Below are 16,698 nucleotides of genomic sequence, written 5' to 3' on the forward strand. Positions count from 1 at the left end.
GCAAGAGCCCATCATACACTTCTGGGAACTGTTCAGAATAATCTGAGCCAAATTGTCTTCAATGAATACCATGCTATCACTAAAGAAAAAAGCATTATTATCTGGCATTATTAAGGTATTATTAATGCATTATTAAACTTGGGTTATTTCCTGAAGGAAAGGAACTGCTTCAGAGCTGCATTTCCACTGCCTGCTCTACTTGAATGCACATTACTTGTTTGTGGATAAACTTGTGTTCCTGTCCACTTTGTTGTCAGTAATTGTCTGTTCTCTATTCTTAATAAGAGAGATACTGCTGTCACTTCCTTTACTGACACAATTCCCACTTTATAATCACATCTTCCTCCCACATTTCTCCATTATACTTCTCTAGCCTATGTCCGCACCAATTTCATAAGCAATGGGTCTTTTACTGAGGCTTTCCAAACCTAACAATCTTCCTCTGTTTCTTGCCCACAGCTCTTTGTCTGTCAAGCATGCAGCCCATTTTAATACATGTATACTATTACCGGTCACGTCTGTCTGCAACCAGTTTGGGTTTTGGAGACATTTTTTTCAGTATGTTTTATTTTCACTATAATTATCTGCAGTGTATGTTGTCCTTCCAAATACTAGTTTAAAAATAACAAAGTATTAGTTAGGCCTGGGACATGTAAGGCTGAAAGAAGTTCAGTAACGCATTAATATAATTCATGAAGTTCCAGCAACTGTACAGAAGACAAATGAATCAAGACTATACACACAAAGCTCAAGAGTATCTTTTGCTCCATGCCAGACACATTCAAGTGACTCTTCTGTCTCTGCTTATACATCTGTCCTCAACACCACATTCATTCTCAATTTTATTTGGAGGACAGTGGGGTTCAAAGGGACCCAAGGAGATAAAAATCAGAGTGACTAAGACTTTGCTTCCAAAATGTCTCAGAGAGCTAGGAACAGAACAGACATTTCCAAAAGAAACAAAAACTCACTTGATGTGACAGGCATTACCTCCCTCCTCAGAAACGCATTTTGCATTCTTGTCCCAGTCCCTCCTAACCGCTGTTTGCATCTGGCTGAGCCAAACAGCTGCTGCCCAGAAGAGGCTACACTGCAGCTGGTACTTGCTGGCTGCTCCCCTTTGGCTTCTACTCACTACCCATCCAAGGTGTCTCATTGCCTGGCTTCTTCTCTTCCTTCTTTGCTCAGCCTGCTTGCTCTCTACAGCACACGCATAACCTTTTGCTGCTTCACTCTTGAAAGTATGTTCTCACATAGGAACACAACTTCTAGGCATTGCAGAGTAACAACAGTGAGAAATAATGAAGCAATCAGAGGTTTTGCTGGAAAATACCATAAGGTGTTGATAGAAATGATTTTTAAAGAATTGCTAGTCTTTAGCTGCAAACCTAAAAAAACTTCTTTTGAGCTTCCTGTTACTTAAACTTGGAGTTGTGTTGTTTTCATACACATGTACTTTGATAATCCCAGGATTAAGGTAAGGCCGTTTGTGCTCTATAGACCAACATATATTCTTAGACTTAATTTTAAATTATTAGATTTCACTCTGCAGGCTTTTAGACTAAGCTCTAATATGCTACCAAAAAGCAACATCTTCCCCAGCTGAGTATTGAGGAGATCACAGAGAACCCTCTGCCCCATCACCTACCAGTGCCTTTGATAGTCAGCTCTCCCTGCTCCCCACCTACCAGAAATACTCCACACCAGGAAGAATGACAGTTTGAGAAAGACCAAAAAGAAAGCTTTCTTCACTGTTTTCATAGGGACACCAGGGATTTGTTAGGAGAAAGTTCTGACACAGAGAGAATCCACAGTTTAGCCAGAGAAGAGGGAATTTGTAACAAAGCATGCAGCAAGCCAGACATCATTTTCATTAGCGACACTTAGAAGGAAACAAGAGGTTTTCATAATGGATTTTCAAATTTGAAAGTCAAATGCAGCCATAATTTGACAGAGGCTGGCTCGCTGAGCTTCAGGACATGCTGAAGTACAATCACACACACTGTTTGCTTTCTCAAATTTTCCCAGGGAGGCAAGGGCTGGTCTCACAGAGAAGCCAGGCTAAAGGGTGACCTCTGATTTGAAAAGGACAGGCAGTTTTATCTTGGATACTATGCCCTGAGCCTCAGTTCTTTCAACACATATTATTCTCAGCATCTGTACACAACATAGGACAAGATCTTAAAATCCTAGGATCCTGGGATAAAGTCAATTTTTCCTGGGGTCAAGCACCCCAGGAGGAAGCAGAGTTCATAAAATCTTTCAAAAATCTGCATGTTAACTTGCAGCAGTTGCAAGCTCACAGGACTCAAACATATGAAATAGCTACCGTGTCTTCAGGAGCAGCAGGACTAAACGAGTCTAATCATCGTATTTTATCTGAATGAAAGACCAAATTATACATCCCAGTCCACTGAAATCCACAAAATCAACAGCCAAAAACTTCATGTTCAGTAAAAACCACCCATTGTCAAGTGCAACAAAATAGGAGAAAAGTATATGTTAGGAGTGAATTTCTGGCTATGAAACATCATCTGAAGCCAACTTCCTATAAAGCAGTTTTGCCTGCAGGATGTAGATGGCATCAAGCATGCAGTGAACTGGAATCTGCCTCACTCATGCTCTCTGAATAAATTCAAATTATTGCCAGAACTGTGTATGCAGCACAGCAAACTACTCCTACACAAGCATGTCAAAGCCAGGCATTATAATCTTTTGCTGCCTGAATGTAATATATCATCCCAAATACAATTAACACAGCACAGGCTTATTACCAACAAAAGCAAAACACAAGCTAGATATTTTTATTCCTAGCACATTGAGGGTTCACACACAGAAAGAACAAAAGTTTTGATTTAAATTTGGCTTAATCACTTCAGTGAAAATTTGTTTGCACAACTTGAGAAATCCTTAAATGCTCACTGCAGATGTTGGTTTGTAGGACCAGAAATTCACATCTATAATAATACATTTCCCTGAAGCGCTGTGGTTTAAGTGCCACAGCACTGAAGCAGAAATTTATGAAGTGAAGCTCTGGTCCTACTGAAGTTGCTAAAGGCTTTGCCACTGATTTCCACAGGGCCAGCATAATCTCCCTCTAACAAATAATAACCAGCATCACCCTTTAATATCTATTTTTTTACTGCAACATACTGTAAGATATTTTTTACGCTCTGCATTAAATGTAATTGGCAAACTTTAGTATCAGGAGACAATTGCGCTTTGAAACAAATAGAGAAAGTAGTGAGAGGAAATGCTAGTAGCCTTCCAAATTGCCCAAGCAAATCAAACTTTAAACCATGCTTTCCTTAAGAACAGTAATTACATTCTTACCCTAAAAAATGTCATTGTTCTTAATAAGCCTGCAGAGATGTCATCAAAGGGTCACTGACAGAATCTTGCAGGATGGGGAAATCTGTTGCTTAATCACTGCAAGTTGCAGAGACTCTGATCCTAACCACACAAGAGTGGAACAATCTGGAGGCCAAAGTAAATTGGAATGGATTTGTTTTCTCCAATGATTTACTTAATTACCTTTCAAATTAAGCTAGCTATTCAATTAACTCTAGAAACAATCTCAAGGTCTGAATACTCTATGGCAAAACAGATGTGAGCTTTGAGAGAGAACTGTTTGGGTGCCAGGCTTACAGGAGAACCGCAGCGGCAGCCAGGTGTCTATGTCCCTGCTGACAGAGCATGTTGTATCAACTAACCTGAATATCGTAGCCACGCTCCACTGGGGTTTTATAACAGATCAAGCTGACTTGAAGGGCAGAAAGCAACACACTCTCATTTCTGCCTTTCAGACCTGGGAGAAGCAGAAGGCAGGTTCAACACCAACTGGAGACTCCAACATGCTTCGGCAGAGCTGGAACTGCCATGCCCTTTTCACAGAAGCACAGCAACTTGTTCTCAGTACCTACTGCACAGACCTTTGGGAGCTCTGAACGTGCTCCCAAAACCAACCCAAACCAGCCCAACTTAGAGGAAGGCTGCAAAGACGTAGCTTCTGAGTGCTGCAGCACTTGGGGACAGCAGGGGGCCCAGCTGTGAATATATACTACTGGGAATGCACATTTTATTACATTGCCAGGTGTCAGTTTCTGCAATGCTAAATGGCCACTGAAAGCAATGGCTTCCTAAAAGTTAAACAGCAAGAAAAAATAAAATCAGCAAGTTAACATCTCAAGAAATAAATGGTGACGAGCCCTGCCTACAAGGGATGTTGGCTGCTAAGGCCTGGCAGAGCTGGGAGACAACACTGCTTCAGTTCAAGAATTCCTTACTCACTGTCAGTTACATATTTCTTCTCGTTTAAAAATGACATTACAGATTCCCCTGGCAATGCAGAAAATTAATTTCTCTAGACTCCCCAGAGTGAAAGCCCAGCTTCTTGTATGGATTCAGCTGATTCAAATACTACTTTATTTTCCAATCTTCTCCTTAAAAAAAAAAAACCCTACAACTGTAAATATGCAGACATGCAAGCCTTCCATGGCAAGAAAATAAAGATGAAGAGATCATGAGAAATTCAGTCTCACAGGTACCAAGCATCACCAGAAGATGACACAGCACATTTGAGCTTTGCTCCCCTACCTTGCACCTTCAAGAGCCTCGGCTAAGTCCTACTATGCAAGAGAGGCATGGGCAGTCCTAGCAAATTGGATTTTCTAGAAAATCCAAGGAACTTGGGGCACAACTCCTGTAATGTGAGAACATGCAGAAAACACACAAAAAATGTATTACATTTCAGCCCATGCACCCAGGAGAGATGCTGGGTTGTGTGACACTGCACACAGGGCAGAAAGCATGCGGAAAATGGATCTTGGAGATATGAGGTGGAGGGAATCTCTGGAGATCCATAGTCCCACCTCCCACTGGGAGCAGGACCATCACCAATACCAGAACCATCCACTCCCTGGAACGGGTGATTCCTGTTCCTTTTGTATATGACTGTTAACAGGTTATTAAGTGCTTGGGAGTGTCTGCATGGCAAACGGCCAGAGTAGAACAAAACCTATCATCTCCAGGCCTTGCTTTCTAACTTGGACAAGCAAGCAAGCAAGCAACACCAGTCCTTATCACCGAGGAGGAAATCAGTCCCCTCTCTCAGCTCCTAATCATCAGTGAAAAGGGAATTGTGGTCCAAAGAAGATGAAGTCAGCAGTCCTCAGGAGAAGGTGAAAGGGCACCTCTCTAGCTGGGGCCCTGCTGATGGCACCCGTCTGGCTGTGCAGTCCTTTCTTCTGCACTCACAAAAGAATCCAAGCAAGTTGTTTAAAAGTGCCTCAGGGCAGAGCTCATCCCTAGATCAGATTTGCGCTGCTAAAATAATAAATGAGGTAATGTGTAAATCTGCCTTCGATTTGAGGACGTTTCATTCATGAAACAGAAATACCAACAGCTTTGCTACCAAATAAACTTCATAGGTGGTTTAAAAAAGTCCCCACGCCTCTCCTTGCAATAAAGCAGAGCCAAGCAGTAGGGATTCCGTGGCACAAGACACAGTCTGTTTCCAAGGTCAGCTCTGCAAGTCGAAATAAGAGCTGACAACTTCCAACTCATTGATCTGACAGCGTAAACAGAACCTATGTACCAGTACATGCATTCAGGTGGGCTAGAGCAATGGCCGCAAGTGAAGAACTAGACAAACACTATTCTGCTTTTTGTCTAGAGTTTCCAGAAAAACTTTTATAATCAATTCTCCACTCCCTTCTACTCATCCTAAGGATATGTGGAGCCTGGTGTCAGCTATATTTGTGTTGCTAGCTGAAAGAACAGCAGAACATGCCAAGCGTTTAATAACAAAATTCCAGCCTTGTGACACAACCTAGTAATTCCAAGACTGGAAACTAACCTCATATTTCTACTCAGCATAAAACTCGAAACCTAACAAGAGCACCGCTATTTTTATTTTGCCTGAACCTTTTCTAAAGACATGTATCTCACAAATTAAGAAAGTTGCCGTAGATCAGGTCAAACAGGGATGTGTTACCTACGTACATATGGCTTCTATATATTGATAGAATTATGACAACACAGAAACAGCTAAAACTAGTTATGCTCATCTCTGCGCACAGAATTCATCGTAGCTGGATGAGCTGTGGTAGTTGCAACTACTGGTCTCCCAGATGAGGAAACAAATGGAGAGTTGCAGGGTCCTAGGAAAAACCGTGGCTGGGAGTGAGCACACATAGAACAATCCAATATCACGACCACAAAATAGGAAGACAGGAGGCTTAGCAAGTGAAGACCTCAGGTTCAGGCCAGAGCCAAATATGCATTATACACATGTCGAAAGGACTCATCAAGACCTCTGCAAAAGGGAGGAGATGAACTCTTCCACCCCTTAGATCTGTTTCAAACCACTATTTGCCTCGATCATTTCCACCACCAGATCCCAAGCAGCTTCTCACTGCTATAGCTGTCCTAGCTTCAACACCACTCACGCTTGCAGTACAGAAAGTGCCATCAAACACCTGGAATTCCATTTTAAAACAGCTTTTACTGTCACTAATTGCACTGGAGATGTGAGGATGTGCCTGACAAAGCTGTAGCACAAAGCCTATGCTGTATCCCAGCACAGACAGCAGAATTGCTCATCTGTCTCAACTTACAAGTCACAAAACAGCGGAAAAATTGTACCAGTGCACACAGTCCTGTATGGCTGCAATATGCGACACGTAAAACTGCAAATGCAAGTCTTTTAGGGGAAGATAGAAATAATATCATGTTAAGCTAACAGAAATAACTTGTGCACAGGGTACACTTATTCCCCAAAGCAAAAAAGGTTTATACACCTATTAAATAAATAGTCAGGTAACTATTCCGATTATTGGACTGCTACCACAGCTAAGTGTTTAACCACAAGGTTCATGCAATTTTGTGCTGTCTTGCCCTGGCACTACAATGTTTTCTGCAAAGTTCTCCCTGCATTCCTAACTGTGGTGGGCCTACTTTGCTAAGACCATGATCTGGCCATACTACTGTAAAGGATATACAGAAGAATCACTTATGAAGATAGGAATTTAGCTTCAACCTTGACTAGGTCATCTTTTGTATTACAAGGAAAGACACTCAGTGTTAGAAACAGTCTTATGTACACACATAAAAGGCCAGTATTGAACAACTACTACACTTACTCTGCGAAATGACACCACGTAGAACGTATCTTCCCTTCTACGAATAGCTTCAAAAAAATCTTGATAGCTCCTTGGAGAGGCATAATACACTTGCAGCTCATTCCCTGCGTTCCTGCTGAAATAAAGAAAGGGGAAATGTAATTATTTTGGACAAGAAAGTTAGCTTCAGTGAGACAATGACTTTAAAGATCTTCTTTTCAAAAGAACATCAGCTCTTCATCCATTGAGAGGAGTATGAGGAATGTTAAACACAAGTGAAGACAGTGAAACTACTGGGTGTTTTTTGAAAGTCTAAGGTGCTTTAAAGGTCTTTTCCAGGCTTGATTTTATTCATGCTTTTGAGGCTGGCAAAAACCCGCTTGCTAGCTCAACAGGAAAAAAAAAAGTTTTTTTTTTTCCTAAAATGTCTGAAAAATTGTGCCGACTTCTGGAAATAGATTTTAGCAAATTTTAGAATGAAATGTAATTCTGAAATAAAAAAAATAAAAATATGTAATAATTTTTTTTTACTGTTAAGGATCCAAACCACTCAAGTTGAAAGAAGTGCAAAGTGAAACATAAACAGAGCTTTTAATTTACTGTCAAGTGACAACCGCACCTTCTCTCTCACCCACGACTTTTTTTTTGCATCTCTCTGGTCAACTCAAAGATCTGCTCTTGATTTTCAATTTAGACAGTGGAGCAAAAATATGATATTCATATAATTCTGGCTTATCTTTTTCATAATTCTCATCTTACATATATCAGACATGAAGACAAGACACTCAGTCTAAACTGTTCTAAGCAAAAACACTGGCAAGTTGTACAATCATGGTACTATCCACTGTTTATCTTGGAAAGGTGAGAAATTCCCAGTACATACTTCTATCATGTATACTTCCCCAACCCCATTCAAAAATAACATACTTAATCAAATTGGAAAGCTGTACTCACACAAACCGTTAGCTGGACTTTCAACCAGCCATTTTAATTCTTTCCCACTTTAATAGCATACTATCTGTTTGCAGTATTTGTGGCAAAAACACTGATCAGGCTATCCCTCCCATGCTGTCTGTCTTCTGCTGACCCAGATTTTAAACTATGGCAGCTGGCTTAGATTCTTTTGGTGTGTTTCTAAAATACACATAACTATGCACTCAAAACAAGGCACAAATCTATCATCAAGTGATTTTCTTGAGCAGGAGTAATAGTAGACCATCATTATCTCCTCTCTTACTGCTAATAAAGCCCTGTTGCAGTAAGGACTGTAGCTGCCAAGCCAGTTGCCCTTTAACAGGATTGGGGGTGTAAGTCCTGGGGCATCAACAGCAGCCAGCTCTACCCTATATATCCTCTTTAGCAGAACTATGCAAGTGAGGAATCAGATCACAACCTTCACACACAGAAAACAAAGATCAGAGCTAATTTGAGCTTGATTACTCATTCATAAAAACATGTAGACCCACCAAACCATCCCTGAGATTCAGCATTGAAGTTTTACTGTGATAAAAGGCATCACGCCCACACATTGCTCAGTAAAATGCATTCTGAGAACTGAAAAAGGTCCCACAGATCCATCTGCTCGCCCACACTCCAGAAGATACAGCTAGACCTAAAAACCAGCCTTTTCTAATTCTAAATCCAGCCATGGGAGAAAATTGTTCCAAAGCCCTTGGAAACCACCGGGCCTTTACAAAGCTCTCTTGGGTCCAAGGAATGAGTTTAACACTAGTCCCAAATTCCAGGTAATACCAGTGGATTACTGGCATTACACCATACTTACCTTTGGGCATTTAAGGGCACCCACTATGGACTGCTCCGTGAAAGGAAGAGAGGAACTTAAGATCTGAAAACAGGTGCAAAGCTACCAGTTGTTTCAGTAATACCTTACCATATTACAAGAAAGCATCATATTAAATTGCGTATCCAAAACAGCGGTGCTGAGTCTGGCCATTTACTGGGAGATACAAATGAGTCTTTTTTTCTTTTAAAAGTTCGAAGGGCACTCTGTTATGCATCACAGAGCACTAGGATGTTGCACATATGCTTGTTTTAAGAGGCAATGAGTTTGTGGACACAGTGCTTTATACACCAAGAACCACAATTTTAATAGTGCAAATTTTAGAAATGGGAAAATAATTGGAGACACCCAGTTTGATATCTGGAGCCCTAAAAACAGACTTGCAGAAACCCTCAACAAAATCACCTCTGAAAGAAAGCTAAATAGACTATAGAAAGTGGAGGAGTTTTAAAGGTTTTCTTTTAAATCATCCTAAATTTTATCTTCCTCTTCTGCTTCGACTCACTGCAATACTTTTCAATTCATTGATTTTCTTTTGGAATCCAGGACCAAGGTGACAATGGTGGTATCATCAGTACTACACAGATAAATCTAGACCCTGCTAACGTCCTCCTGTTCACGAGTTCAGGTCACCAACAAGGGTGTTGTCGAAGGTAAAGGTCACTCAACTTACAGAGACAGCACTGGTATTAGAAATTACAAGCCTTGACTGTACACTCCACAAAAAGGCACTTGTATAATTAATAAAAGCTTCAGGGCCATCTACAAACATTTATGTTATTTATCAGGAAACCTACACCCGCTTTAGTTTTTGGTTTTACACATTTGCAGAGACACTGCTAGTGCATTAACAGTTCTCCAAAGGCAATGTCTCAGGGGGTAGCATCAATGACAGAACTGAATATACAGCACCCTTCCTGTCTTTCCAAGTGCTGCAGAGAAGGACACAGGTTGCTGGCAGGCAAGCTGAACGCGAGCCAGCAGGGCGTCTGGGGGGCAACTGCGTACTGAGCTGGCATTACCATCAGGGACTGGGGCGTAGGATGTACAAGGAGAGACAGGAGACAGAGGGAACTGGGCTTGTTCAGCCTGGAGAAGAGGCCGAGGGGGCTCTAATTGCAATCCTCAGCTTCTTAATGGAGGTTACAGTGGAGATGGAGACAGTCTCTTCTGACAGAGACACACAGTAAACCTGAAGTTAAATCTACTTTCAGCAGGAGGTTGGACTGGAGATCTCCAGAGGTCCTTTATAACCTAAACTACTCTGTGATTCTATGATTTTGTGGAGCACCTAATAGCTGATGGCTCCGAGAGGAACTGGAAGCCTGTTCTATGTTCTTAGCAGTTCCAGGACAGTCACAGCGTGCAGCTGCCATGACTCACTGGTCCTGTTCATTTAAACATCATTCATCCGAAAAAAAATCTCACTTCCTTCTGAGCACAGCAGATTATTCCATAAAGAGCTGCATGGTGTTGCAGACTGTTTCTAATAATACAGATAATTGTTTTTAAGAGTAATGCAAGCACGTATATTAAACTGCCTTATGCCATGAGGCTTGTTCATCCAGTCTTTGGTTAAAACAGACATCCTTCCTCTGCCTCTAGAACTAAAAAAGCTTTTTCTTTTCTTCTTACTAGTTACAACATATCAAAATTTGGCAGTCTGGTTTCCATAACATTTGCCTGCAGCTTGCTATTTTCTCCGAGGCTGATCCTGCTTTCAAAGCCACGATGCAAACAGAAGGGACACAGCTGTCTTACTTTCAACGGCAACATTTCAGGTGTTTTTCTCAATAAAAAATGCCCTTTATATTCCATTCTGCTCTTACATTCCTCTTTGGCACTTCAAAACAGAGATCTTTTAAACACTGTCACAGAGAATTCAGGAGAGAGCATTTTTATTTCCTTAACCTTTTCTCTCCAGTTCTTCCTGTACCCAGGGAAGAGGGACAGAATAGGTATGCAGGAGAGAGGGCAGGGGCAATCAGGAAATGCTGTGTTATTGTGTTCTAATAATCAGCAGGGAAAATCAGGAGATGAAAACAAACTACCCAAATAAGATGTAACGATACTTTAACTTTGTCAAAATAATTTGGTGATAGCTATAATGGCTCTATGCTTGATGACTGTTAGAGAAACCTTTCTCTTATTGAACTCATGGCCCTTTGAAGCCTTCTTATAAACTAATGATGCTCCTCCAGATAATCACAAACAATCCCCTCCTTTTTTTCCCCTTAAGATTCAAATCTGTTTAGGAAGGGTCCCTGCAGACTGAAGTAAAGATTTTCTTAAGACTCATTGGTAGAAAAACCCCAGAAGAGCAGTGCTGTAATACAGGGGTTTCTTTAAAGTGTAGTTTGAATCGCTAGAAGCAATTATTTGCTAAGAGACAGAAATTAGGCCAATAAACGTAGCTAGCACCTGGCTTAAGAATTGTGAATAACAAGGTGAAAACTAGCATTTTTTACCAGCTGTTCCTGAAAAACTAGGTTATTAAGTAGAAAGCAATAACAAAGCAGTTGTTCTGCCTTACCTGAGGCTGGTGTCTGTGTAAGGCATGGCCATTAGCTGGGAATCTGCCTTCTCACTGAGGGAGCTCTGAAAAAGGGCAAAAACAAGCAGATGACACAAACTGAAAACAGTAAGCATTTTCGTTGTTTGGCACTACATAAAACATGAATCATGTTTGTAGCAGAGTGAAGATATAATGAGGTACAGAGATTAATCAGTGCCCCAAACAATAAACGTACATTTTTTCCCTAGTGAAATGTGAAAAACTGAAATAGCAACCAGCAATCAAGCTGGAGCCAAAGAAAAAGCAAGTGTTTCAATACAGCCAAATTTAAAGTCACACATTCAGAAACAAAGAAGTGAAGCTGGCATCAAGCACAACAGTTGCACATACTGTGTCATCCATGTGCAAAATTTGCTATCACTGATGTCAAATTTGCAGAATTCTTCTGAGGTCACATCCACTTTGTACCTCTGCCCAAATATACTACCCACAACTGCTCTTTGAAACACTAGAGGCGTCTGAACTTGCCCTACTTAAATGTTCTACCATTCTCCTTTCGACAACAGTGAGAAGAATCTGAAGTTTAATATTCAATGATTTTTCTCTAGAGAAGTGTGGTATTTCCCACATTGTTAAGTTCAATTCCTTTTAAGGTTGTTACTAGCTCTTAATCAAGTGAAACACTTTGAAAAATCACCGTCTTAATTTCATCCTCACTACCGGTATGCCATGTAGATGAAAAGGGTTGTAAAAAATGGGAAATATGAGCACAAATAGCATAATTCTGTAGTCTTACCAAAAACGTATCCCTCTAGCAAAAATCTGAAAAAATTAGATAGAAATATTTCAACAAAACCAATCAGCTGTGCCCTTTAACCATGAGCCAGATGAATGTGCTGTAGGTTACACTTCTCTCCATTTAACCAACTGTTTCACTTTATCCTTACACAGCCTTACAGAGAAGTCATAAAAGTCATTTTAGGAAACGCTAAACATATTTTGATGACTGCTAAAAAAACCTAAAAACTTTTAGCCTGAATACAAGAGCAGGAATGGAAGAACTTTGACAACATAATAATCAACCAAACCCAGCAATTTAAAATGGGAAGTGTTGGGCACTCTAATTAGAGACACCATTGCTACTTTTGTCTATAATGACAAGCACAGACAAGTAAGAGAGAATATTTTGTTATGTTGTCTGAAATTATCTTGTCATGCTATTGACTCACCAGTATAAACCTGCCTACCTGCACAACCCGTGCTTTCTGCTGGTTATTTGACAGCCTTCTAGATCTTGTTCGTTCCACTTCATGTCTGTGAACCCATCCTCGAAGTTCGTGATTCAGCCTAGAAAAAACCCACAACATTAATAGATGTTTCAAAGAATAGTGGCAGAATTTTTAAATTTTAGAAAGCAGTTTAACTAGCCACTATAAAGACGCTGGAGATTATTACTCTTTTACCTTATGATAACTTATTTTTAATACCAGAGTAATAAAATATAATTGCAAGATTAAATTTATGAGGGAATTTTTAAGGAAATATCTATACAGTATTAGGATCACGGGTGTTTCAACATAAAGCAGATACGGTACTTTCTTTTGCCCAGTGAACAGTAATTCTGAAATTATTGGAAGGACTACCAAAATTTGAAATGAAAAGTTCATCAGTTGAAGACAAAATATTGATTAAGAAGGTTAAAATATGGCAAATAAATTCGAGACAAAGAATGGACAAAGCAGAATGGAGATAAGGTTACTGACGCACTCATATCTTTGAAAAAAGCGGAGCTAGGTGTTTTCTAACAGGGAATAAAGCACATCTGCAGTGTCAGTTAAGGCTGCTTGTATCAGAAGCTGAAGAGTAGGAGACCATCTTTTATGTATTTCAGATGGAACAGGCTTTTAGCTGGACTTGATTTCCATATTACAAGCATTTCTACATATGAAGTGACTTCTCATTCGAGTCATGAAAAACCCCCAGGCAATCAGAAAATTGTTATTCAGTTATTGCTAAATGATCAGTGTGAAAACTAAGTGAAAATCGTTACTAAAAACATAAAAAGATGACAAAGATCCAGGTCAAGCTCCTGTCTCCATGGTAGTAGACACTGGACAGTGCAGACACTTATAGAGGCACTGGTCACATACTGGATGAACACTACGAATTGACAATAACATCACTCACAGCTGTCTGTCCAGTAGCACTCACCTAACACACGATTTATATCTGAACTCCTAATAAAAGCTTAAATGCTCAGAAAAGGTTGATTGCTCACCTCAGTGACTCTGTCCGGTTGATCAGGGGCTGACAGGGGGGTGGGGGTGGTGAAATATATAACAGTGGTTCTTCCGAGACTATCATCAGTGCTTTGTTATCAGAAACAGAACGATCATACCTGGCATAAAAAGACATAAAGAAATCCCTTAAAATAGTTTTTCATGAACCTTTGACCAAATCCAGACATAAGCACTACCATTGGCAGACCCACAAAGGTTATAGCTGCTCCTATGGGACTTTTGAAACAGGTGAATAACAATTTCTATCAAATATCCAATGGTCTCAGTCAATTCCCCAAAGGGGTCGGATAGCACTCAACACAGGAAAGATAGATGAGCATTAGCAGATGTTGGATCTCTTCCCAAACAGGCCAGATATTGAAAGAAAATGTAGCCTGTAAAATATTCCTCATACGATGTAAACTATGAGATCTCTGCAGAGGCAACTTTCTCTTTCTTTCCAGAGCTGTGCAAGATTTGCTACAGAAATACTAAATTTATTAGCCACTAAAACCATGCAGATGTAAAGACCATGAGCTGTATGACAATGGAGCAGCCACAAACTATATTACAACTCAGTGGAGAGGATTTATATCTCCAACAGTCTCCAGAAGCTAGCTTGGCTTTGATAAAACGTGGAAAAGAGCGTGTATTTCAATGCAAGAATCCACAGCTCTCTCAGCAACAAAGCAAAGAGTAATATTCCTTTCTCCTGGTTATCTGTACGTCCTGAGGGGTTAACTATTTATCACCAAATATCTATTATAAGTTTCTCTCTTGATAGAGTATCAATATAACAGTCTTAGTCCTCTTGGTTTTGACAGAGATTTGTAGCTCCTAAACCTCAACTTCTCTTTGAAAAATCAAGTAAAAGAGCTTATGAAAGCCTTATTCACATTCCCCTCCGTTCCCCAGCTTTCTCTCCCTCTTCATGTCTGCTTCTCCTGTTTACTGCATCTAGAACTGATAAAGGAGAATATGCAGCAAAGAGCTCACAGCTTGGCAAAAAAACAGGGCGAAAGAGTGAAAGAAAAGGAGGAGGTACAGCACTAGCATATCCTCCTAAGAGAACGACTCTACTACTACGTCACATAAGTCATGGTCTGAAACATGCCACATAGGACACAAAGCCCTCACCATGGCTACAGCTTAAAATGCTCTTGATTTATTGCCTTCTTTCTGCATGGCAAAATACATTAGGGCTTTCTGCACAGCTGTGCCTGGCTTTGTTCAACCAGCCAAAACACTCTACTGGAAAGGGACAATCTGATCGGATAAATCTTGTAAGGGGAAAACATGAGCTGGATTAGCCAGACTTCAATCTGGAGACAATTATATGTTCGCTTACGCACTGAATGCTGGAGATCTAGCAAGTTTGAAAGCAACTATACAATTAAATAATGGGCAAGCATAAGGATGGACTTGGAGATTTCTAAAAAAGTACAGTGCTAAGTTCAGAGTATGTTCTTAAGCGTGAATTTCCCCAGTCTCCTCTTCAGCAACTAAGAAAATAAATACTCCAGCTTGAAAAGTAAGAAGAGGTAAATAATACGACAAATACCACAACTATGCAAGCTAAAATAAAGATCAGGGTAAAAAAGCAGACAGATAAAGAACTGCAGAAGTTAATGAAAATCTCCATGACATACACTCATGTATATGCTCTCTTCCACCACGCTGTCCCTAACACCATACAACATAGCCACATGCACACTTTTGAAGCTCTACATATTGGGTAACCTTGGAGATAAAACATCATGTTCATTTGAAAAGCAACCTGGAAAACTTCGTTAAATGATAAAAAAATAAAAGTGATCAGCTTTGAAAAGACTGCATCTGTAAGCTCAGTTGCTCTGTAAGAGCAGCAATAACACTGGCCAAAAAGGTTAGCAAATGGAAAGGCAGTGAGGTCTAAAAGCACCGTTGCCCTCTGCCACTTAAAATATGTTAAAGGTTTTCATCCCACCTATTACTCTTCTCAGAAATGATGTCGCCAGGTATTTTCTGAGCTGTGCCAGACTCCTGGCTAGCTGAGAACTCCAGAAGATTTCTGGTCCGGTGGCTGGAACTCACAGTGGAATCAACTCCATTGGGATCCTTTTCGAATACACTGTAAAACATAATAAACCATAGCAAAACATACCACATATATAAAGGGTCTGCAAGATGTTAAATACTCAGGTGGATAAGTTTCTGGCTGCTGCTGTGTTACATGGATAAGGTTCATGTCATATCTAATGTAAAAACATGATGTCTTGTGTCATTATATTACTCTTATTCAAAGCATTAGTAGACAGAAAAGCAATTCTGTTCTCTTCTTCAGTTTTAATTGTGTGAAGGATTTTGATGCTCTGGTTTTCATGTTCCACCATAAGCTTCACCTGACAAAACTGAGATCAATGTGCTTCTAACCTAGATCTGAAGGCATAAGAAAACTACCTATATTCAAATCAAAATACCAGTGAACTTTAACTGTCATCAGCCTCAAAGCACAATTGACATAATTTATATGAATACAACATGTAAGGAAAATATAGCTACCAGATTCCGTGCAGCTGCAAGCCTGGAATATTATTCCAGACATGTAACAAAACTGTATGCAAACTTATACATGTTCAATTCTACTTGGATTTAGAAACACTGGCAGGGCCGACAACCCCATCTACATAACGGCAGCAGGCCACGGTCCCAGATACCCCGTTGTCCCGGCCTGTGCTTGCACTGATGGAAGGATCCTCACCCGGGGGCTGCTGAGCCAGCCAGCCATGCAGCACAGGAACATCTGCGCTGCTCTCCATGCAAAGCAAGGTAGCAGCATTTCGCATGTGAGCTGGAAAAATGACCAGACAACTGCTATATGAGATGGACTGCATCCTAGTTCAGAAGGGTGATTTACAGGTGTGAAATCCTGAAAGCACCAAAGGAGTACTTCAAGATAACCTCTCCAGAGGCTAGCTTTACTCTTTCATAAACATGGTTGCT

At 40.4% G+C, this 16,698-nt stretch overlaps 1 protein-coding gene across 1 annotated transcript in view; it reads right to left on the minus strand.

The window, feature by feature from the left end:
* Positions 1-16,698, minus strand: part of ATF6 (activating transcription factor 6) — a 79,681-nt gene that overhangs the window by 39,382 nt on the left and 23,601 nt on the right. Inside the window, exons 10-14 of the mRNA XM_082003112.1 lie at positions 15,683-15,826; positions 13,716-13,835; positions 12,685-12,784; positions 11,456-11,520; positions 7,143-7,257 (exon numbers count right to left, since the gene is read on the minus strand). Of these exons, the coding sequence (XP_081859238.1) occupies positions 7,143-7,257; positions 11,456-11,520; positions 12,685-12,784; positions 13,716-13,835; positions 15,683-15,826 (544 nt within the window). The remainder of the gene's footprint in view (positions 1-7,142; positions 7,258-11,455; positions 11,521-12,684; positions 12,785-13,715; positions 13,836-15,682; positions 15,827-16,698) is intronic.

The sequence above is a fragment of the Phaethon aethereus genome (genome assembly GCF_964289735.1).
Source record: "Phaethon aethereus genome assembly, chromosome: 8".
Taxonomy (NCBI): domain Eukaryota; kingdom Metazoa; phylum Chordata; class Aves; order Phaethontiformes; family Phaethontidae; genus Phaethon; species Phaethon aethereus.